This window comes from Mytilus galloprovincialis, chromosome 4 (assembly GCF_965363235.1).
Source record: "Mytilus galloprovincialis chromosome 4, xbMytGall1.hap1.1, whole genome shotgun sequence".
Classification (NCBI taxonomy): Eukaryota; Metazoa; Mollusca; class Bivalvia; order Mytilida; family Mytilidae; genus Mytilus; species Mytilus galloprovincialis.
Window position 1 is genome coordinate 20208335 of NC_134841.1, and position 24998 is coordinate 20233332.

Here is a 24998-nt window from a genome sequence, read left to right on the forward strand (position 1 = left end):
ACTAAGGATTTTCTTTTCCCAGGAATGGAATAACTTATTTGGCCCAATGTTTTGGAATTTTGGGTCCTCAACGTTCTTCAACTTTGCACTTATTTGGCTTTATAACTTTTTTGATCTGAGCGTCATTGATGAGTCTTGTGTAGACGAAGCGCACGTCTGTCGTATTAAATTATAATCCTGATACATTTAATAACTAAATGAATTGAACAGATATGTCGTTGCTTTCAGTTTCTAATTACACATTTTTCCATTAAAAGGTCATAGTAGTTATGTTGTTCAGGTAAGAACAATCAGCGAACTTCAAACATAATGATTCATTTAAGATCTTGTATGACAAAATGCAGAAAACTAGCATTCCCACAAAGACAACACTACAATCGGAAGAGGACAAAATTATTGACACATCACACCAATTTGTTAAATATAGACTATTTCCGAAAAGAATCCGTGGTGAGCCAACAACATTCAATATAAAATTTACAAGTTTTCATGAATAATTACCTTTTTTCAAAAATGAAGTCGTAAATGTAGTTAAAATGTTAATGAATAGCACAACGATTGTAGTGTCATTATTATTTATTGACGTGTTATATAGTACATGAAATGGGGAAAGAAAATCAGTTTCAAAATTTGGTGCACAATTTCTTAGAGGGAAATTAATTTAAGTTGACGGATTTTTCTGTCCTTTTATGACCCCCGTCAATCATTTAAATAGTGTGTCTCCTTAGTGAAACGTCGTAGAACTTTAAACCCCTACGTAAAAACCCTGCACTTTTGTCTTCGAATTAACAGTAAAATAAGTATATATAGTCATCTGTTGTTACATATGATCGTCCTGATATCTTGAAAATATGTTTTTTTAATAACAAAGAAAATGTAACGAACAGGTTTATAAGGCACCATATAGGCCCTAAAATATAATGGCATTTTTGGCAATAAAGTATGGCCGGCTTGTGTTATTCTTCGCTGGAATGATGATGACGTATTTAAATACAATTAATTGAAAATAAATAGAATATTGGGAGTTAAAAAGGTCAAGTCAAAAATTATCTTGAGTATATAGGAAAAGTTGTGATACATTAGAGAATTTCTGCCTGAAACTGATTTCTTTTTGTAAGTAATTCATAATGAAGCTGACATATATATGTCACAATGTTTTTCTTAATATTCTAGTGAGAATCTTTACGAAAAACAAAATGTAATGCTCTGTGGAGCACAGCTGTAATACTGAACCATGAACAAGTATAGACACTATATCATAGTTTGAAATACTAATAGATCCTGGTAAATTTGACACAGCACAAGTTTTTGACATACCAATAACCAGTATATATAACTTAAAAATTAAATTCATTTTTTATGTATTACAGTTTTTGATATATATATATAATAAGCTGAAAATCAGAAAAATACAAATAAAGACAGAATGTGTTAATGCAATCAAGATGTCCCTGCTCCCCTATAGCATTCCATCTAATGTACTCCAACTTGACCAGCATTAAGTGGTTTGTACCCCAATCATTTAAACAAAATGTGTGCTGTTACCAATTCAGACATTTATATTTTAATAGGATGACAATTATATCTGTTTATGATGGGTATATAAATCCAACAATTTGAAAGTCTTTAATTTTCATAATGAAAAAAATAATTCAAAACAAGATTATGCAATAAAATATTTCTGGTAGGGAAAATTTTTCAGGGTATACAAAAAATTTATTTCAGACCTCAAAAATTTCAAATAGACATGTTTCTATGGTTATTATAAACAAATTGTATCCCCCACAGGTGTAATTGAAGTTGTGTTTATAAAATCAATATAAAGGGGCTTGATGACTTCTATATAACTGCCAATACCATAGGCTTTCCAAATTATAACTTTCTCTGCCATGAACCCCAAGTTCGTTATATTTTGGACCCCTTTCCATTTATGGCTAAAAATCTGCTGTTTTTCTGTATTTATTTCAGCAACTGCTACTCTGCACCCTACTACCCCTTTTCCACTTAGAATCGCATCTCTCATATCTACAGGGTTTTGTATGTTTCCACCTGATGCGACATACATCCTCATCTTTCGTCGCATGTGCGCGATTTTGCTGTCACAATACGATTTCCCAGACTGTGCCTCATTATAATCATATCTTTGGATGAAAATATCTGAAAATAATGACAAGATCAAATATATTGCACTATAATTTAGTTTAAGGAGTGTGGTACACGAAATTGTTTGGGCTGATTATTTTGTATATCACTGAAATTGCTATCACCTTGTGTGTCTGTGATGTAGCATTTATGTATACTTTGAACTAGAAATTGTATGAATGCTTAGTACTATTTAAGGCTCATCCATTGATGAAGTTTTGTTAATGCAACATAATTAGTTCCTAAAGAATGTCAGAACATAAATGCAACAAGAGCAGCTCAGGCATAATGTGTATTTAAAGTCATAATAACCCAATTATTGGATAACTTTTTAGTTTACAGAGAGGGGTAGGAGGGGTCCTGATCCCGAAATCACGGTATGAAATACCCCTGATCCCAAAATCTGTGGCTCAAAAACATGAAATTCCGAGAGTCGAAAAAATAGAATTTTCGGATCCCGAAAGGGTCAATCCCGATATCCAAAACTTAGAAATCACCCGATCCCGGAGTCCCAATAAAGGTCATATCCCCCTCTTTACACAAATGAATGTGAGGAATGGGATACCAGGAGTCTATAAGAAAAATCTGGGCAGCTCAAGGTCTACATGTAGATGCAGGATAATTTCACTGTTAATAAATCATTAATATGGAACTAGATGATAAAATGTATATCCAACTTACATTAAATGTCATGCCTGTAATTCATATAAAACCGTTTAAATAAAATTATCCCCAGTCAATCAAGCATATTTGATGTTGGCCCCGAAACTACAGTAGACCGGTTCCATGATCATACTATGTATTCATAAATGATTAACTGCACAAACCTGTCCGTTCACTGATCCCATGAATAGCCTGCCATAGGAGTCCGGTGTGGTAACATCCAGCGTTATCCGATCTTAAAAATACTTCAGTGATAATTGGCATTCTGACCCTGACATTCACCAAAACATTTTCTAAAATTGATGCCACAGCAAACCAGTCTTGTTTCACTAAATTGAACAGGTGGGCAAAAGTCTCATGCTGAAAAAGAAACAACATTAAATTAACCTATAGGTCAGTAGAATACTATTAAAATGAGAAAGGCAAAGTGAACTTATTTTACCTTGATGTTGACCTACAATCCCTGATGCATCCATACACTAGGTTATGGGATCCTATCATGTAAAGTTACTGAGATACAAACATAAATTTTAAAATAAGTCAATTAAGTGGCAAATGTAGGTCACATTGATCAATGTTGCATGGAGACTGACCTTTTATTCCTGATGCATCTGTATATATCCCATGTATAGTTGCTGGGATATGAACATTTGACTAAATTTACAAAAAGATTAATTGTTGATGGACAACATGAAAACTTAAGAGCCCCTGGATACACAATTTGGGGCATGAATGTTGCCAAATTAAAAACTGTTGTCAGCACATTAACTTTCTTTGCTTTAGTTTACATTCAATACCGTTATAATAATAAAGTCCAGCAAGGATAAACTACCTTTAGTTTCCCATTGGTGTCCTTGAAAATGCACACTGAAATATGCCAACTGAACCCTTTCTGTCCATAGAATTCTGACTGTTTTTCTCTGTGTAGTGATGGTAAAAATTTCATGGCCCAATCCATCACTATTAACATCTGGTTTGGATTCAAATTCTCCAGGAGATTCATTCTGCCTGCAAGTAATAATTAAAACTGAAATGAGTGTTCTAGATTAAAAATCACATATCTAAAAAATATTCTATTGGTCTGTTCAGCAAATTTTTACAACTTACATTGTAAACAAATTCTGGTGTCAAAGGAATGAACCTTGTTAGTCATTCAATTATAAAATCTGAGCTAATAAAACAAGAATTCTTCGACATTCAAGTATCATTTCTGCCTGTTTCTAAAGCCCATCCAAATAAATTTATATATAACAAGAAGAAACAACTAAATTAAACAAAGTAAAAATGTAACTATGAGTTTTGTAAGTTCCAAGTCTTTCTTTGGTTCTTTTAAACATAAATATGGAATATACAGTGTATTCATAAACATTCAGTTTATAATGACTGATTTGATCTTGTTATAATAACTTTTTATAATTATGCCCCTTTCAATTCATTAAAAATTAGATTAGCATTGATATCTACATATTATGTACCTTCATCTTGGTTAATTGTTCTTTTAAAAAAACATGGCTTTTCCAATCAGTCACCTTACTTTCTGCTATCTCCATTTCTTTCAGCAGATCACATTTCTGTTCTTGATCATACACTGGAAAAGAACATAAATTTCATAAAGTTGTGAACAGCAGTATGACAAAAATTTTGTAAGCAAGTCTTTTATGCAGAAATACAAAGTCAACAAAATTAATATTGATAACAGATATCGATGAATAGGCGTCCCATGATATGGCATAATACCTATACCATGTATGTTCATTTTTGCACTTAAAAAAAAAATCTTTACAATGAATTGTTTTACTTTCAAGTCAAAAAAAGAACTGGCTAGTTTTTTTTCAATTTTGGACCAATAAAATTTATACTGGAATGGCCCATTGGGCTGTTGGCTATACAAGTACATTCAAATACTGTGACTCTTATTATATTAAGCAACCTGTTATAAGAATGTACAGTATTGTTTTCAGTCTTTTGAAATAACCTGAATACACATGATACATGTGAAGCATGCTTTCCAATATTCAACTGGTTAAACCCACTACAATTTGCACCTTGATCATTTAGTGTTCACTGTGTGATTGAGGCTAATGCTTAAAAAAAAAAAACATTTTACAGTAACTTTCTCAAGGACTTTTTTTTAATTGGTACATACCGTTTGTGTTAGAAATCTTCTCCTTCAGTAATTTAATAAGATCAGGGAACAGCTCACATCTGTCACACTTGATATTGTGTGTGTGTTGGCATGGATTTTGTAAGAGTGCATCACTAGGGTCACTAAGTGCCAAGTTAATACAGTGGTCTGCACACTCATCATTTTGTTTTATATGCAATTTATAATCTGTTTTCATGTAAAGTTTAGAGCATTTGATTTGCAGCAAAATTTCGTCAGTTTCGTCTTTAGTCAACACAGATTTACTGGCAATGTTCTTTACTAGCTCTGTTAGATCATCACAAGCTGAAGAACCATCTGCAGCAGTATTATCTAAACCTCGAAGGTTTGTTTTTGTGGCTGCTGAACAGGAAGAAAGAATTTTGTAGAGTGTAGAAGAACTCAATGGAACAAATTCATTCTCTTTACAGTAAGAAATGTACATGTTTACCAAATTTGAGCTGCATGTTGATCGTACCACTTCTGGAATCATTATTTTATCCCCATTTTCTAACTTAAGTTCACGGGTTCCAAATGATGACAGTTGAATGAACTGTGGGTCAAAGAAAAAACTTAAGGCATGTTCCAGCTTTTCTGGTTCCATTCTTGAACGATGGAGTTTTTCTGCCTTTTCGTTCATGGTACTACCTGGTCCATGTAAAGAAGCATATTGCCTAGCCTGGTCGATCTTATATACTGTTAATCCAGGTATCATATTTTGATGTTCTCTTTTGGTATATTTTTCAGCAATCATTGATAATAGTTGATATTTTACTGTATTATCATTTGTATCATTGAACAAAGTGAGTATGAGTTTTGTAAGTTCTGAGTCTTTCTCTGGTTCATTCAAATTCTTAATACCCTCTGAGAAAATCAATTTCTTTAAATCTGAAGATTGACCTGGTGCAATTGATTCTAACAACACATCAATAGATTATGTTGCTTTCCTCTTGATATATCGGAGTGTACTCTCCTTAACATCATCTAAAGGTTTTGACAGCTGAAATTTTAGTGGACTAATAGATCCTCTTCCAATAGTACTCAGAGCTTGATTAATTTCGCTAAGCGGTGTCTGGATATTGTCACTCCAGTTGGAAGTCTGTGAGTTGGTTGCTTGGGTACACTCTGATGTACATTCTAGAATGTCCTAAAAAATAAAGTATTATTACATGTATGGCTTGCAAAGTATCTTTTAAGAATACAAAACAGGGAGCAATTATAGATAAACTTTTATTTAAACATTTCCACACACTGGAGACAACTCATAACTGCAATGTCTCCCGAGAGTGAACTCCAGGCTTAGCAAGAAGTTGTTCTAGAACGAACTTAATTTTTTTTTGTCCTGCATTTTTAAATGAAATCAAAGAAGTTTGCCTGTTAGGAAATAAAACAAGAAGTAATTGTAACAGGATGCTGTTATGAAGTCTCCCAAACAAAGCTCCCATAATTCGCTATTCCCATTCCTTTGATTTGCTTTATTGTCCTATACAAGATTAAAGAACCTTAGTGAGCACGCTCACATACCCCACGTCCCCACATTGTCATTGGAGAAATTAAGAATAAAAAAAAAAAATTGTATAAAAAAAAATATTGAATAATAATTTCCTGTCAATATACATAGTATGTCCTTATTATCTACAAAATTTATTGAAATTCTGTTGTGTGTTTTCAGAGGAGTTGAGATGACAAACTGTTGCAGAAGTACATTGAAGCAAATAAGTTCAAAGGGGGCATAACTCATAGAAAAAAAAATTGAACTGTAATTTCCTGTTGATATGCACATCTACATAGTATGTCCTTATTATCTACAAAGTTTCATGAAATTCTGTTGTGTGGTTTGAGAGGAGTTGCGATGACAAACTGTTGCAGTAGTACATTAAAGTAAATAAGTTCAAAGGGGCGTAACTCCTAGAAAAAAAATTGAATCGCAATTTCCCGTCGATATGCACAACTACATAGTATGTCATTATTATCTGAAAAGGTTTCGTGAAATTCTGTTGTGTCAGGTTTCAGAGGAGTTGCGATGACAAACTGTTGCAGTAGTACATTAAAGTAAATAAGTTCAAAGGGGTGTAACTCCTAGAAAAAAAATTGAATCGCAATTTCCCGTCGATATGCACAACTACATAGTATGTCCTTATCATCTGAAAAGGTTTCGTGAAATTCTGTTGTGTGGTTTGAGAGGAGTTGCGATGACAAGAAACAGGACTGACGGACGGACTGACGGACGGACGGACGGGTCAAAAACATTATACCCTGCGCAACTTCGTTGCGTGGGGTATAAATATATATGGTTTAGGGATGGGAATCTTGACCATTTATAATTTATCAAACTTGAGGGGGTGGGGTGACCCCCATGGACTTAACCTATATTTCATTTGATTTGTTTTGTTGTCCCATTCAAGAAAAAATAAATAATAGGGATCTTGACCATTTACAATTTATCAAACATGAGGGTTGGGGGTGACCCCCCACGTACTTCCCTTTCATTTCATTTAATTTGTTTTATTGTCCCATACACAAATAAATATGGTTTAGGGGTGGGGATCTCGACTGTTTACAATATATCAAACATGAGGGTTGGGGGTGACCCCCCAGGTACTCCCCTTTTATTTCATTTAATTTGTTTTATTGTCCCATACACGAATATATATGTTTTAGGGGTGGGGTTCTCAACCGTTTTCAATTTTTCAAACAAGAGGGGTCGGGGGTGACCCCCAGGTACTTCCCTTTTATTTCATTTAAATTGTTTTATTGTCCCATACACAAATATATATGGTTTAGGGGTGGGGATCTCGACTGTTTACAGATTTTTACAAACAAGAGGGGTGGGGGTGACCCTCAGGTACTTCCCTTCTTTTTTATTTAAATTGTTTTATTGTCCCATACATGAATATATATGGTTTATGGGTGGGGATCTCGACTGTTAACAATTTTTCAATTTATGAAATACTAAGTAAATCTGACAAGCGGTTTTGGAGAACTGCTGGGGACAACTTTATTTTTAAAGTGGCGGAAGAAGAAGAAGAGGAAGAAGAAGAATATTAAAAAAAAAAACTAAGCAAAAACAATAAGTATCCAAACTTTGTTTGGCAGACTTATTTAATGTTGTACATTCAGTAATTCTTTAATATAGAAGAAATCAGTTATTCATAATCTCAGTAAATCTAGGTCATAGTTGTTTTTTTTATTTTGATAAATATGAATAAAAAAAACAATGGCTAACGCCTTGACTGTGATTAACCTTAACCTACATGTTAGTTTTCTCGTTTGAACTGTTTTACATTGTCTTTTCATGGCCTTTTATAGCTGACTGTGGTGTATGGGTTTTGGTCTTTGTTAAAGGTAATACGGTGTTAAAGGCAGTACGGTTACATATAGATGTTAATTTCTGTGTCATTTTGGTCTTTTGTAGAGAGTAGTTTCATTTTCAATCCTACCACAGTCCCAAGATTATTCCTCTATACATGTACATGTTGTAGTTGCTGAGATATGGATCTTTACCAAAGTCATTTATGTGGGCAATATACCTGTAGGTCGATGTGACCTGTTTATGTTACAGATGGACGTAATTACTATTCATGCTAATTGACAATTTGTTTAGATCAGTCAGAGTTCACATTATCTATATATTAACCAAATTTATAATTTTCTTGAAAAAAAGTTTCACTCACATCCAACTCATTGTGGTATGATATATTTGTTCTCTGTCTCAAATTGTAAAAATTGTCGGAACTGTCACTGGTAAAGTTAAAACTATGTTCTTCAGCTGCCTCTTCTTTCTATAAATATACATTAAGCATAGAATCATTGTAACAAATTTCAATTGTTTTAAATTTGCCTTCAAAGAAAATGGCATATAAAATGATATACACATGTATGTATTTAGACTATAATAATTAATTACAGTAACAAGGACATATAGACTAATTCAGGTTATAATTTTCATTAAGGACCAATTTGAAATTAGTTTTAAAAAAATATTGTATTGTACAGAATTTCAATACAGTATCACATAAATATACATGTACATGGTCCGAGTACACAGTTATTTGCAATTCTTTTGGACCATAAAAGAAAACTAAAAAATCCAACCTGCGCTTTCTCAATAATATTTTTACAGTGTGTTTTACTACTTTTGGGACAAAACATATCAAAATTATGGAAAACTTCATTGGCTCTAACTCAAAATATGGATAATTTTGTGTGAGAGGGTCTTGACATCTTTTGACAAGCTTCCGAAGTGCTAACTTTTAACCTTTTTTCTGCTGGACCAAATCACTACTTTACTTTAAAATTACATTTTTTTTCATAGTATCAATCCCCTACTTGCTATTTGGGGCATAAAACAAAGACATACATTTGGAAGGTATAAAAAAAATGGCAAGTAACACCCTGTCCACACTTAGGAATATATTAGTGAACAACAAAAATCAAAGGACAATAACTGTGTATTCAGACCTAATAGGATAGAAAAAGCTGTCAAATCTTAATAAAATTTGTTATGACCAAAGCCTTAATAAATTATGAGACTGCTTATAAAGTTTCATGGCATTAGGATGTATATTAAAGACAATATCATAAATTCTATTTTCAAATTGAAAAATTTCAACTATCAACATTTGAGGCTTAAAAAATTAAAATTTTGCAAAAAAATACTTTTTAAATGCCTAAGGCAGCAACCATTTGATTTTCTGGGGGGGGGGGGGGGGCTATGGTTTTTTTTTCTGTACAAACTTTTGTTTTTCGCCTGCGGCGAAAAACAATCTATTTTTTTCGCGACAAGTCGAAAACAATTTTTATCTTTCAATTTTAGCATTACATATAGTGGCAGCTGAGGGTGAAACAAACAATTTTTTTTTCTCAGAATCAAAAACAAATTATTTTTTTCTCCAAAAACTGGAAACAAACTTTTTTTTCCAAAAAAAACCATAGCCCCCCCCCCCCCCCCCCCCCCCCCCCAGAAAATCAAATGGTTGCTGCCTAAATATATAACATATCATGTATTCAAAGCAATAGAATACTCATTTGATTTATCAGACTTATCACAATTATTCAAAGGTCATATTTATATGAGTCAGTGCCAAAAAATGAAGGTTTTCCAATGAAAGAGTACATGTACTTTAACATGAAGATGTAATATTTTTTAGCAATTTAAACTTTGTATAAATTTTAATTCTTCTATGTGTATTGAATGTACTTTCAATGGAAAAAAAAATACAAATAGTATACCATATAAGTATAAAAGGGTTTAGATATTAAGCCAAGAAGGAGTTAAATAATTTAGGGTCAATTTTTCAACAGACTGTCGGCATTCCAATGGGAACAAACTGTGCCCCTCTACTCGCCGACTTGTTTCTTTATTATTATGAGGCTGACTTCATGCAGGAACTTCTTAGGAAGAAAGATAAGAAGTTAGCAATATCCTTTAACTCTACTTTCCACTATATAGATGATGTTCTTTCACTAAACAATTCAAAATTTGGTGACTATGTGGAACACATCTATCCAATCGAACTAGAGATAAAGGATACTACAGATACAGTTAAGTCGGCTTCATATCTTGACTTACATCTAGAAATTGACAATGAGGGTCGGTTGAAAACAAAACTTTACGACAAAAGAGATGATTTCAGCTTTCCAATTGTGAACTTTCCATTTCTAAGTAGCAACATTCCAGCAGCACCTGCATACGGGGTATATATCTCCCAATTGATACGATATTCCCGTGCTTGCATTTCCTATCATGATTTTCTTGATAGAGGTTTGCTGCTCACAAGGAAGCTATTAAACCAAGAGTTCCAAATGGTGAAGTTGAAATCATCCCTTCGTAAATTTTACGGACGCCATCACCAGTTGGTTGACCGTTATGGAATAACCGTTTCGCAAATGATATCGGATATGTTCCTTACGTCGTAACTACAATCCCCTTCCCTTTCATGAATATGACCTACCGAATTAGACTATTTACCGGATTTGTAATCACTTAAGCAACACGACGGGTGCCACATGTGGAGCAGGATCTGCTTACCCTTCCGAGCACCTGAGATCACCCCTAGTTTTTGGTGGGGTTCGTGTTGTTTATTCTTTAGTTTTCTATGTTGTGTCGTGTGTACTATTGTTTTTCTGTTTGTCTTTTTTATTTTTAGCCATGGCGTTGTCAGTTTGTTTTAGATTTATGAGTTTGACTGTCCCTTTGGTATCTTTCGTCCCTCTTTTAGGCCGTAGCTCATATTTATAATTTAAACATGCTTACTAAAGTTGAAGGACATGAAGGAAATAAAAAAATGTGTCTTTTTTTATAAGTTTTATACTCAGGTTACATGAATGATGATACAATAAATCTGAGCACAAAAAGACTTTGAGGTTAGTATTTTGGTTACCTCACTATCATTACTATCTGTGATACTGTTTAAACCTGTCTGGTATACAGTAATGTCTGGTACAACCTCCTTGAAAACATCTATACATTTTCTGCATATTCCTGAAAAGCAAATTTGAATTGTGAATAGCATTGACATGTACATGAATCTAAATTAATAGGCAATAAAAAGTTATTAAATAATGTTCACCCAATAAAAAAAAATGATACGCTTCTTATTCCATGTATAGAATTATTGCAAAACTGCTATACTTTTAGTTCGTTTGTTGTTATGTTGTATGAGCTTTTTAAAGTGCAAAACATCAAAAGTGTATCATTGTGTATGTGTGTGAATAACTCCATGCTAACACTCTTTGTTTTCATGTTCAACAATATAATCATGGTGTATTATCGGTACAGCGTATATACATGTACATGTACGTACTAACCAAGCAGGCATGGTTGATTTACACCTGACACAGTAACGAAAATATTTCTTTTGTTTTAGTACATAATATTAACCTCAGGAACACATCATACAAATATTTCCTTACTTTAATTGCCATTCATTCCATTATAAAAAAAAAATTGAAGACGTGAGTTATATTATTACATGTATAAGGAGTGTGTATACATACAATTAAACGAATACTATCCAACTTTTTATTCTTGTTGGAGATTTTTTTGTATGTCTGTTTTAAAATCACATCAGAATTGGTTTTATTGTTTTCTGTATGTACACAACGTTCATGTATAAAATGTACTTATAAACAAATTTCACTTGACTTGAGAACAACATTTTACTAATATAACAAGGAAATTTTCATCATGCTACATGTACATGTACCTTGTAAGTCTGTTTTGAGAAAATATGAAACGATAAATTTAACATCATACCCCAATTTATGGGGATGGGCATGTGCCAATTTTGAGTTGTCATTTGTACCACAACCAAACTCCTAACATTAATTTAGGTAGGAAACATCCACATGTATAGATTCACACATGAGATGGCAGACAATATGTCCATGGTAGAAGGGGGAGACTTAGACATGTCAGAAGAAAAAATAAAATGATAATAAAACTCCCTTTTTCAAAATTCCCAATCAAGTCCGGAATATATACATGTATATCTCCTTTTTATTTCATAAAACGCTCTAGAGGATCCTAAGGATTCTTGAATAACATTTTTTAAACAAGTTTGATGAACAAAACATTCATAAATCATCAGACTGACTTTTACAAAAAATGCCATGAAAAATTGCAAATCAAGGATTAGACTTCAGGTTTGATCATCAAATAAAAAAAAAAAAAATACATTTATATATATTGCATTATGATACAATTAACAGGTTTCTTTTCAATTGTTATGCAAATAACTAAGCTTACAAGAATACTGTTATTCTCCAACAATACAAAAGTTATATTTAGAATTATAATTTCAGTATATCAATATTGTCAATAATAGTAACCGAATTAAATAAATTTTTGGTTAACTTTGTTTGTATTCTGTGTAGATAGTTTTCATTAAAGTAGGGCGAGTTGGCAGACATGAAAATTATATACTAATCTAGATATTACCGTTTTCCATTAAGTGGGGCGAGTTGGCAGAAGTAATATTAAACATGATTTATCCCATTTCACATGTGGGATAATATAAATCATTTTTTATTTAAAAACTGGGGCGATTTGGTAAATCAGTTTCGGGCGTGTTTATTTAAAGTGGGGCGAGTTGGTGAAAAAGTGGGGGGATTACAAATGTAGGTTTGGGGCGATTTGTCAGTGGGGCGATTTGTCCTGCTTCCATAAAATACATGTATCTGATAAAATATAAACATACGGTATTAATCTGTTAATTGTAAACCTGACAGTTTTATGTTGTGGGACCCTCAACCCCCAAATTTATGTCCACCTGGATGTCTCATGTTTGAACTAGCACTTTACCAAATTTCATACCTGATCCTGCATGCACAAGCTGTGTCTGTGTACACCATATTCCATAACTCATAGGACTTGTTACTGTTCGAACTGGTTTTCCCTTCCCAACATGAACTGGGAACTGGCAAGTTGTTCTTGGCCTCCAATAGATCCCCAAATCATACCTATGTTTCGGACATATGCTTAGATTTCTATTATAATCAAATACACCTGCCCTTCTTGAAATCAGCTGACCCTCTGTTTGGGTGTCACATTTTGTCTGATTTTGGCCAGTTGGTAGTCTCAGGGAATGCAAATGACCTGATATATCCCGATTACAATAAAATAGTTTTACAAGGGACAACTCATTTTGATAATGAGAGGAAGTTCCACACTGAGTTTTTACAAATATCCCGACATTACAACGGGGAAACATATCTATGAAAGGCCGTTCATGTCAAAAACCCGATAAAGTAACGCGTTAACAATGTTAACGCGATAAAATCACATTTAACACGATAAATACAGTTTTAACGCGTTTAAATATTTTTTAACGCGTTATTTAATTATTTAACGCGTTAAGCACAAAACTACAAAAAATTACCGAAAATACTTTCATCTTTCGCCATAACAACGATTTAAGACGTCAGATTTTACTCGAAACTTACTAAAGGAAATGGCCACATGTGTCATAACTTTGTCAATTAACGCGATAAAGTTTATTGATTTTCAGCACATTTTTAATATAATCGTCATAAATTACTTATCGCGTAAAAATAAGAATTAACGCGTTAAATGAAGGTTTAACGTGTTAAAAGAGGGTTTAACGCGTTAAAAGAAGGTTAATGCAACTTTTACTCGTAAAATGCAACTTTAACGCGTTAAATGCAACTTTAACGCGTTAAATGCAACTTTAACGCGTTAAATGCAACTTTAACGTGTTAAAAGCAACTGTAACACGTTAAATGCATCTTTAACGCGTTTAATGCAACTTTAACGCGTTAAATGCAACTTTAACGCGTTAAATGCAACATTAACGCGTTAAATGCAACTTAAACGCATTAAATGAATCTTTAACTCGTTACCTGCAATTGTACAGCGTTAAAAGCTAGTGTAACGTGTTCAAAGCAACGTTTAATTTAATTTAAGCTTACTTTTCATATGTACATATATGGACTGATCATGTTTATAAAAGGCCATCTAGATTTAACATTTGTCAACCTGTCTTCACACTTCGTCTTGAATAAATTTTGTTTATATGTCAGGTTTTTCAGATACTTTACTTGGTCTTTTTTGCATCTTTTGATGTATATATCTGACATTAGGGTTTCCCATAAATGGTAGTTTGACGTATACTTGCATAAGTCTCTACAAGTGAATTCCTTTTCTGCAGATGGTGAAAACATGACATATCTTTATTATATCTATCAATCATACCTCAGTTAAACATTACAATCGGATATTGTTACACGGATGCCTGTCAGATAACCGAGGCTTTTTTTTATTCTGGCGTCATTGATGAGCGTCATTGATGAGTCTTATGTAGACGTTCGTCTGGCGCAAATACAAAATTTCAATCCTGGTATGTATATGAATGTATCAGCTAGCAATCGTGTGTGGATTGTGAACATGTTTAAAACAAGAGGCTCTTAAGAGCATGCATCGAGCATCTAGTAAACCAGGCCCAATAAGGTAATGAATATGTGCCAAAAGTAAGAGGATGACCATTTGATACCCATTGGGGAAAGAGGATGTTATTCTTTATTTTTACTACTTACTAAGTCTTTTTTTTCCGCCACGCAATCATTCATTTTCGACATTTTTACCTCTTAATACTGCGTTGTTCTGTAATATGGCATGTTCGGCAAACAGACTATTTATCCCCCCCCCTAAATTGGGCGCTATTATTAATACCCTTCCTGTAAAGCTAAAAAAGACTGTCTCTCTCTCTCGGTTCGTTTTTCTGTCCGTTATCAGTCCTGAATTTTGTTCAAGGTCATGAGTGTCTTTCTGATATTGTTCGACTCTAAACATTGTTTTATTTTGTATTTACATTGAGTCATAGAACAAATTTATTCGTTCAGTGTATCTTCACTAGTTTGTTTAATATGTCATTTGATTGAGTAAAGCCATTTCAGTTGATACTTTAAAGTTTGTCTTCCTACGTTGTGATATTACACTATTGTTTAAAGTTGGATAAAGGTTGGTGCCTATTAAAACGTTTAAACACACTGCATTTGTTTGCACCTGTCCTAAGTCAGGTACCTGGTACCGTGATTGTCGTTTTTCGATGTGCTTTATAAGCGTTTTTCATTTTTTTTTGTTATAGATTAAATCGTTGGTTTTCCTGTTTGAATGGTTATACACTGGTCTTTTTTAAGACCCCGTTTACCTTGCTGTTCGGTGTGAGCCAAGCCAACATGTTGAATGCTGTAATTCATTCCCGAGTATGCTAAAATGTAATCGTCTTCATTGGTCTTCTTGTGTTTGTGGTGGTATGTTTCATTTAAAGCACTTGATTTTGGTACTATCACCTGCTACTTCGTCAATATAAATCTGAAAGCAAGCGTTATGTGTATCGGAAAGCAAGTGTAACCGTCGACTGAATCGGAAAGGAAGCGTTCCGAATATACACCATGAATATCCTCCTCTTCTGTAATGTCCAGGACACCACGATAATCCAAAAGATGCGAACAGATCATAGTATTCGTTAGCAACATTTTTTTATAACTACATCCAATGATGTTTCAACGCGTTAAACGATGTTTTATCGTGTTAAACGATGTTCTAACGCGTTAAATGATATTTTAACGCGTTAAATGATATTTTAACGCGTTAAATGATGTTTTAACGCGTTAAACGATGTTTTATCGCGCTAAACGATGTTTTATCGCGTTCAACGATGTTTTAACGCGTTAAATGACATTTTAACGCATTAAATGATGTTTTAACGCGTTAAATGATGTTTCAACGCGTTAAACGATGTTTTATCGCGCTAAACGATGTTTTATTGCGTTAAACGATGTTTTACCGCGTTAAATGATGTTTTAACGCGTTAAATGATATTTTAACGCGTTAAATGATGTTTTAACGCGTTAAATGATGTTTTAACGCGTTAAATGATGTTTTTACGCGTTAAACGATGTTTTATCGCGTTAAACGATGTTTTATCGCGTTAAATGATGTTCTTACGCGTTAAATGATGTTCTTACGCGTTAAAGGATGTTTTAACGCGTCAAACGATGTTTTTATCGCGTTAAACGATGTTTTAACGCGTTAAATGATGTTTTAACGCGTTAAAGTAATGTATCGTAGCAACGTAATTGTGTTGAATTTAACGCGTTAAAGTAATGTATCGTAGCAACGTAATTGTGTTGAATTTAACGCGTTAATGTGATAGATTATGACACATGTGGCCAGTGCGACGGGTATTTTATCGCGAAAAACGTCTTTTTTCACCTACGGGTTAAATCCCAAACTTGATAATTGCAAAGTTTAACGCGTTAAATATATTTATTTCTATACGCGTTAAAATCTCGTTTTAACGCGTTTAAACTGTATTTATCGCGTTAAATGTGATTTTATCGCGTTAAATGTTAACGCGTTACTTTATCGGGTTTTTGACATGATCGGCCTTTCATACATATCTTCTGCTGTCTTCTTCTTCTCTGTATTAGCTTCCTTTAAATAGGAACACCTCTAATATATATATTGTTAGAGTATTTGGGGTAAATTTTGAAAGATTTTTTTTTTTGGTTGTATGTAGATAACTATGTACAGCACACTATGTAGGAGGTTTTCTTTCATTTATAAGTTGTTTTTATATATATATACAGACTGTTTTATTTTGTATCTATTTTTTTATTTTTTTATTATAATAAAGGAAACGTGCACCATAGCAGTATTTACATGTGAGGGTCTTATATACATGTTTTTTTGTTTTTTTGTTTTAAAACTTAAACATACAATATTTAAAAGTTGTACAAAAACAAAATAAGTGTCTATAGTGATAGTAGTTATATATATATAATTCTATTTTTTATAAAAGGATAGAGTTATAGATTAATTTTCTAAAATGAGGTTACTTAATTATTTTAAAAGGAACAAGTATGTATTTTAAAAAGTAAAAATATATTTTGCATCAATTTTAATATGATAAAATATCTCATAATAGTGAACATCAATTTTCTTGACTGGCGATGTGGAATTTCATTGATAAAAACTAGAATCTTTTATCTAATTAAAAAGCTAAGAATAAAAATAAGACAGTCATTAAAAACAAAGTTCTTATTCTTAGTTTCAGTATCATGTAATAAATTTACTTTGTTTTAAGTGGAAAATGTGGTTAAAAATATTTTGGCATCATATAAAATTATCATTTATAATACAGGAGCTTGTCATTAATTTTAATTATTTTAATTATATGATAACATTTCTCATTTTATAGAAATTTTAAATTTAAATTATACTCATAATTTAGAGCTGAACTCGCATTCGGGTGATTATCAATTCAACTTGATGAATATCCTCCTTTTGTCTCCTTTACTAACACATTTATTTGAATCGTTTATCTCTAGTCCATGTAATGAGAATTTGAATATATTTGTTTCTCCATGTTTAACATTTTTAATAAAACAGTTCTTATATGTATAAACATTTATCCGTTTTTGCTTCTTCACTAAACACTGAATATTGAATATTAATACACAGTTTAATTGTTCATATACCTGTACACTTTGGTTTTACACAATATTATTTGATGTTCCGTGCATCTAATATTTCAATTCTCTTGATATGTAGTTGGAATAGTAGGTTTCTAGCTTTCTGCTCTAACTTTTCTGCCAGTTCCATTCCTATACTAAGGGATTCTTTAAAATTGCTCCAGTCTAATATCAGACGTGTAATTTCCATCTTATTGTTGCAGTATGTATTCCATTTTGCAGGACCACAGCTATCCAGAATGACTTTTTTTATATCTATAAAATATTTCTCTCTTATAGTGCTTAGTACAGGACAGGTGGTTATCATGTGTACTATGTCTTCACTTTCTGTATGGCACAGTTGACATGTTGCTTCTGTTGAGAAATATGTGAACTTATGTTTGTCTGATTGCAATATATAAGTTCCAGTCATCATTCTGGATTTCACAATGGATTTTCTTATCTCAATTCTGGGTTGATTTTTAGCTTCCATACATGTGCTGTTTTTCCTATTTCCAAATTATCTATGCAGACATATTTAAGACTGGTTTTATTGAAAGCATCAGATTTTAATTTATCATTCCAAAATTTGTGAATTTGTCTATTGATTTCTTCCTTCCATGCATTTTTTTGGGGTGTGCTATTTTGAAGTATGTTGATTGAAGGTAGACTGTATAACTCTAAAATGTTCAGTATTTTGCTGAAGAAACTTTTCTTGTTATCGAAATTGGTAGCTATCTGTCTGTTCTTGACATCTTTGATTTTGGTATTGTCACATGTTATAATGGAATATAGTAGTGATAGTTGCAGCTTCTATCGGCAAGGCTCCCAAAAACAACAGCTGTCAGCTTGTTGATTTTCTAAATTGCCAAAAACAACAGCTGTCAGCTTGTTGATTTTCAAGTTTTCAAGTTTTTTTTCAAGTTTTTATTAAATCAGGAAAATCAATACAAGTATAATGATGTCTTCCCCCACATTAACATGATATTACATCACATAAATAAATATATATTATGTATGACAAAATATCAAATCAAGGTTAAATGAATAAAATTACAAAGATTCAAAGCATAATTGTATGTAATGGCATATATTTTTTGTGTCATCAATATTTTGTGGGTTAAGTAAACTTATAATGGTTTCCATAACTTTTTCAGGGCACAGATCTTGTGAATTAAAATTTAGTTTATTAAATAGTTGTTTTCTATAATTTTCAAATTTTTTGCAATAAATAAGGAATGTTTTTCATCTTCTATTTGATTGCAGTTAGAGCATATTCTGTTTTCTCTCTTAATTTTTGGTCTGAAATATCTACCCTTTTAATCAAAAGAGGGTGGGAACTAATTCTTAATTTTGTAAGATTTCTTGTTATATTAGGAGAACATTTATAAGATAGATAATTTTGCAATTTAAATTCTTCTGAATAAATATTGGCATAGAAATGTAATTTATTGTCTTGTTCAATTGAACGTAATTTTTCTAGATTATGCAAAGTGTTATTAGAATGTTGGTTATTAATATTTTCCTTTAAGTTCTTTAAATTGAGATTATTGTCTGTTAAATTATATTTTTCAATAGAGTTAGAGATAAATTTGTGCCAAGATCTGTGTCCATCAGTATATAATGAATGATCTAATTTATATGTTTCACTAAGCAATCTGTCAGATGGAAGCTGTTTAAGTCGATCATAATATTTTAGGGCTAGGGTTAGTATATGATTCAAAGTAGGTTGTCTTCCTAATTCACACTTTACTGCCATATTTGAACTTCTCTTGTGAACTCCTAAAATATTTTTACAAAATTTATTATGAATTTTTTCAAAAGGTAATTTATCAATATTTGAGTCTTTTATATTGTAGTCACTAATCCATATTTCAGATCCATAAGTACTTATGGGTTTTATAAGAGTATCAAAAAGTTTTAATTTTAGTTTATGATCTATAGTATTGAATCCAAATGTCTTAGAATGCAGAGAAAAAAGTGCCTTTAGGCTTTGTTTGTATAAGTGTTCTGCAGCATGTTTAAAATTTCCATTAAAGTAAATGATAATACCCAGATATTTATATTTCTCAACAATTTCAATTTCTTTGTTATCATAAAAAAAATTAAATTTTTTAAAATCTTTTTTACCTTTACTGAAGATCATAATTTTTGTTTTATTTAAATTGACATTTAGCTTCCATCTATCACAGTATGTTTTTAGAGAATTTAAACAGCAACAATATCATTTAATTTTTCAATACGAAACCCATTGATATTCCAGCAGGCTAGATTTAGCATGATGATAATTATATATGTAAGTGAAAAATACAGGTATATACACTCAATAAACTCAGACTTCAAATACATGTTTGGTCAAATAATTAGATTTTATACATAAGATCTTCAAAAGAAAAGATAAGATGCTACTTGCATCATATTTATCTGTGCAGATAGAAAATATTTCTTGTATTAGGTATTTATAACGTTCATTACATACATGGTAACTGTAGTAAAAAATTTATAAACAGAATAAGAGAAAAATATAAAACAGTTCAAAAATGATATTTGAGTAATTAATTACCGAGTATCTCAAAATTTTATATGTACACTATAACATCTATAAACTACAATGTTGTTAACAAATTATATATTCAAAAGCCTCATAATCAGTTCACGGTCTCTGAACCAGTTGGGTTGACTAGATTCTGGAGGGACTAGTGGTCTTTGCTCACGGAAAGCATTCGCATTTGGACGATCATAAAATGAATGTTCAAAGTTAGCTGGCGAAAAAAGTCTGTTCGGCATGGTATGTTGAGGTGGTAAGTGGTTTTTGCGTGGAGTTGTTAATTGATGAATATTTTCAGATTGATTGTAGTTATGGTAGTCTTTTAGTCCAAGAACCGGATTCATGTGGGATTTTATTGCACGCACAAGTTCAAAATTTCCACTGATCGATAGGTGTACTCCATCAGTATGATAGTAACGGTGGTTTCTAACATTGATGTTGTGGTTTCGGACTAGGGATAGAGAGTTTGAAATTAGGGGTTCAAGCCTCGTGTTCACTATATCAACATCTTGGTTAAAAAGTTCTTCATTGAGACGATGAAATAAAGGAAAAATATGAATGTTAGTATTTGGAAATCTGTTGTTGACTAGATTCTTGAGAGTACTGAGGTGTTCTGCTGTGATATCTGGTGATTTATTCTGTGAAAGATCATTGCTACCAACCATGACAAGAATGTTTTTGGCTTGAATATCAGTTTGTTCAATATATTCATGGGCACCTTGAATAGTCTTTTTACCTCTTGGGAGAACGTGTACATTTACTTTTCTGTACCTATAAAGTTTGGATATCTATATCACTAATGGAAAGCTGAATACTAAAATTTATGATAAAAGGGATGATTTTTCATTTCCTATCGTTAATTATCCGTTTTTAGATGGTGACGTTCCCTTGTCACCATCTTACGGTGTTTATATATCTCAACTTGTACGATTCGCTCGTGTATGTAACAATGTTTTAGATTTTACCGAGAGAAATTTATGTATTACTAAAAAATTATTACACCAGGGTTTTCGATATCACAAACTAGTCAAAACATTTACTAAATTCTTTCATCGGTATAAAGACATCATTCGTAAATATAGCTCAACATGCAGACTTCTAATACGTTCAGGTATTTCACATCCAATTTTTTATGGAAATATTCTTTATAAAGCACAAAGGTGTCAGTATTCACCTCAGAAACTTACAAAACCTTTGAATAGACTTATTAAGAAGGGATATAATTACGATACTGTTGTCAAGTCATTAAAGATTGCATATTTTGGCGTTAATATTGAGTCACTGATAAGGTCTTTGCATCGGAACTAAACACATTTATTCTAAAAACAGTTGTTGGCATGACACGGGTTATGTTCTTCTCATATATATGTTATGATGGTATGATACTTAACCCCTAACGGGAAGGATTGTGCCTAATGTTCATATGATGAAATCATAATCTTTCAGTCAGTTTAATTGAAGTCTGGAGCTGGCATGTCAGTTAACTGCTAGTAGTCTGTTGTTATTTATGTATTATTGTCATTTTGTTTATTTTCTTTGGTTACATCTTCTGACATCAGACTCGGACTTCTCTTGAACTGAATTTTAATGTGCGTATTGTTATGCGTTTACTTTTCTACATTGTTTAGAGGTAAAGGGGGAGGGTTGAGATCTCACAAACATGTTTAACCCCGCCGCATTTTTGCGCCTGTCCCAAGTCAGGAGCCTCTGGCCTTTGTTAGTCTTGTATTATTTTAATTTTAGTTTCTTGTGTACAATTTTGCAATTAGTATGGCGTTCATTATCACTGGACTAGTATATATTTGTTTAGGGGCCAGCTGAAGGACGCCTCCGGGTGCGGGAATTTCTCGCTACATTGAAGACCTGTTGGTGACCCTCTGCTGTTGTTTTGTATTTGGTCGGGTTGTCTCTTTGACACATTCCCCATTTCCATTCTCAATTTTAATATTTGTTTACTGTGTTAGCTGTTCAATATTTCAAGTCGTTTCCTTGTTTTATGTTCAATTTGGTTTACGTGTACTTACGACGGATAACAACTACTGTACGTCCCTGCTAAATAAGTTCCCCAGATTAAGCGTCCAAAATAAAATCCTACTTACACATTACTAGTGAAACTATAAGTACTAGGAGTGTTGAAATAACTGTATTTTTAGACAGCCATTTTCGTTTTGTCATATCAGATCATAGGGATATACGAGTCTGGTTGTCTTATGTTATATGTTTGGATTTTTTAAAATATATAATACCTTTGGTGTTGTAGTATTGAGTGACATAAAGTCAAAAACAGGTTAACTATACATTGATTCTTTAATTTGGACGGAGTTCAGATATGAAAATGCGTTAAGGCATGTGTAGCAGTCTAAGCTACTGTCCAATTCAAGTTTTTCTCTTGTCAGATGCTGTAAAATTGAAAATTTATCAAGACCAGGACGTTTGCTTCGAAAATATGTAATTGTACTTTAAGTTCACAAGCAAATGTTATCAATTGTGAAGTTATAACCGTATGCAATACAATGTCGAAACTCTGCATCAACTCCACGTTTCAAACCCATACATAGCATGCAAGCCATTTGCCATAAGTGACGATCGGTAAAGCACTACAGATATCCTTTTATCCTGAAATAATATATCAAAGTCGCAAAAAGGTTGTATATATTTAAAATGTATCTTCCTCAAAAATATAACAGTACCACAGTATACATTACGGGTTATATTTTAAGAGAATGAAAACGCTCTAAGAAATGCGAGTTCAATTCAACCAGCAATTTCAAAAATGTGCAACTCTTTATTAATTTTTTGCCCATTTCAAAAAGAAAATATTGGGTCATATGCATAACACTTTATATGTGGTATTATGCAGAATCCGTAGAATGATTTTGATTAGGAATTTTCCGTTTTGGGTTTTACTCGGAGTTCAGTATTTTTGTGATTCTACTTTTTAAGAAAATATGAAAATTACATGCAGTTGTCGATGCCAACGCCATGGCTAAAACAGAAAAACGCTCAAAAGACCAAAGATTATTTTTGAAATTTTTGAAATTTATACTATATATTATAGTTCTCTAGATGAAAGAGAAATGAGAAATGAGAAAATTAAGGTAAAATCTGTCATTTAAAAATCGCCTCACAGATTCAAATAAGGGGATCTATGATCTACGTTTTGCCAGCAGCATCTATTTATTATAGAAACGCATTCAATCGAATATTGTATGAACTTCAAAGCGCAATTCAATAGAAGAAATAAAAATCCAGAAAAAACTTGCTTCAGTTTTGTTGTTTTTCAATGTGTTAGCCATTTTGAAACTTTCAGCTGTACACCCGCCGTCATATGGCGTTTACATATCTCAGATGATACGTATAAACGCTTGTATTTTATTTTCAAATCTTTGGAATAATGATGTTTCTTCTTGCTGAATGTTGCCTTTCACCTATTGGCAATGTAAGTATTGTCTAAATACACGTAATTCTGCCTCTCTTCCTATCATGATTTGGTTTCTACAATTATCTTTTTTAAGAATCTATATTATTCTGACCACTCATTCTTTTCACTTTAAAAGGAGCTATATAAATGTTCCGGACCATGTTATGAATATTTGGACTATACGCATATGGTTATGACCATATGGGTATATACTCATATGGTCCGACCATACGCGTATGGTCCGACCGTACGCGAATGGTCGGGGTAATTAACACTCTGAAACAGTTTATTTTGAATACTTCTAAACTCTTCATATGGTATGACCGTTCCTTAAAAATACGCTATCATATACATGTAGATCATTTTATTATGATATTACAATAAAGAGATTAACTGAATAAAATAAGAAGTTTCAAATAGTTAATTTTACTACTTAGTCAAAACTATAATAAACACATTTTATACCGATGTCCATTACCGATTTTTTATTACGACAAAAAATGTACGAGTGAATAGCAATATGTCGACTTGAAAAGATAACTTCCAAAAATTTCTCAATAAACTGTTACACAAGGAGTCACTGGCAAGGAACATATTTTATTTAAGTTTTGTGAATATGGTGTACTGTAGTCATATTACGATATTTGAAATCTAGAACTTCATAAACACCGTCTACACATCGGAATAACCCTAAACCTCGGCATCATTGCATGCAGCTACAAAGAAGGCTATTTTTTCACTTGCAATCAAAAGGTGTAACTGAAAAGGCTCGTGAACAACCATGACGTGCAAATGCGAAAAACAGATATGTTACCGTAAGCCTACATACAAGAATGTAATGAGCGATGAAAATTAACTTCGGCATCAATATTTAATTTTAACGTAGCCTTTAGATTAATGCATTGTCATGTAACCATCATTGTTTTTTAAGATAAATTTTATTGTATTATTGAAACGTTTGTAATGCATAATTGAAAAAACATACCTATATGTTCAAAAAACTGGTATGGTGCGGCCCGTTAATAACCATAGTAGTATATACTCATATGGTCCGACCATACGCGTATGGTCCGACCATATGAGTATACGCATATGATCCAAAT

General features: G+C 32.4%; 2 protein-coding genes across 2 annotated transcripts; both read right to left on the reverse strand.

Annotated features, from left to right (window-relative positions):
- Positions 1 to 592: 592 nt before the first annotated feature.
- LOC143071577 (uncharacterized) lies at positions 593 to 4322 on the reverse strand. Its single transcript, XM_076245975.1, has 4 exons — positions 4281 to 4322; positions 3638 to 3813; positions 2970 to 3165; positions 593 to 2157 (listed from the first exon to the last, which is right to left on the reverse strand). Exons 2-4 carry the CDS (start codon positions 3806 to 3808, stop codon positions 1763 to 1765), a joined length of 762 nt encoding a protein of 253 aa, XP_076102090.1. The 5' UTR covers positions 3809 to 3813; positions 4281 to 4322; the 3' UTR covers positions 593 to 1762.
- LOC143071578 (uncharacterized) lies at positions 4309 to 13597 on the reverse strand. Its single transcript, XM_076245976.1, has 5 exons — positions 13266 to 13597; positions 11332 to 11432; positions 8623 to 8730; positions 4952 to 6095; positions 4309 to 4393 (listed from the first exon to the last, which is right to left on the reverse strand). Exons 1-4 carry the CDS (start codon positions 13315 to 13317, stop codon positions 5883 to 5885), a joined length of 474 nt encoding a protein of 157 aa, XP_076102091.1. The 5' UTR covers positions 13318 to 13597; the 3' UTR covers positions 4309 to 4393; positions 4952 to 5882.
- Between the last annotated feature and the right edge of the window lie 11401 nt (positions 13598 to 24998).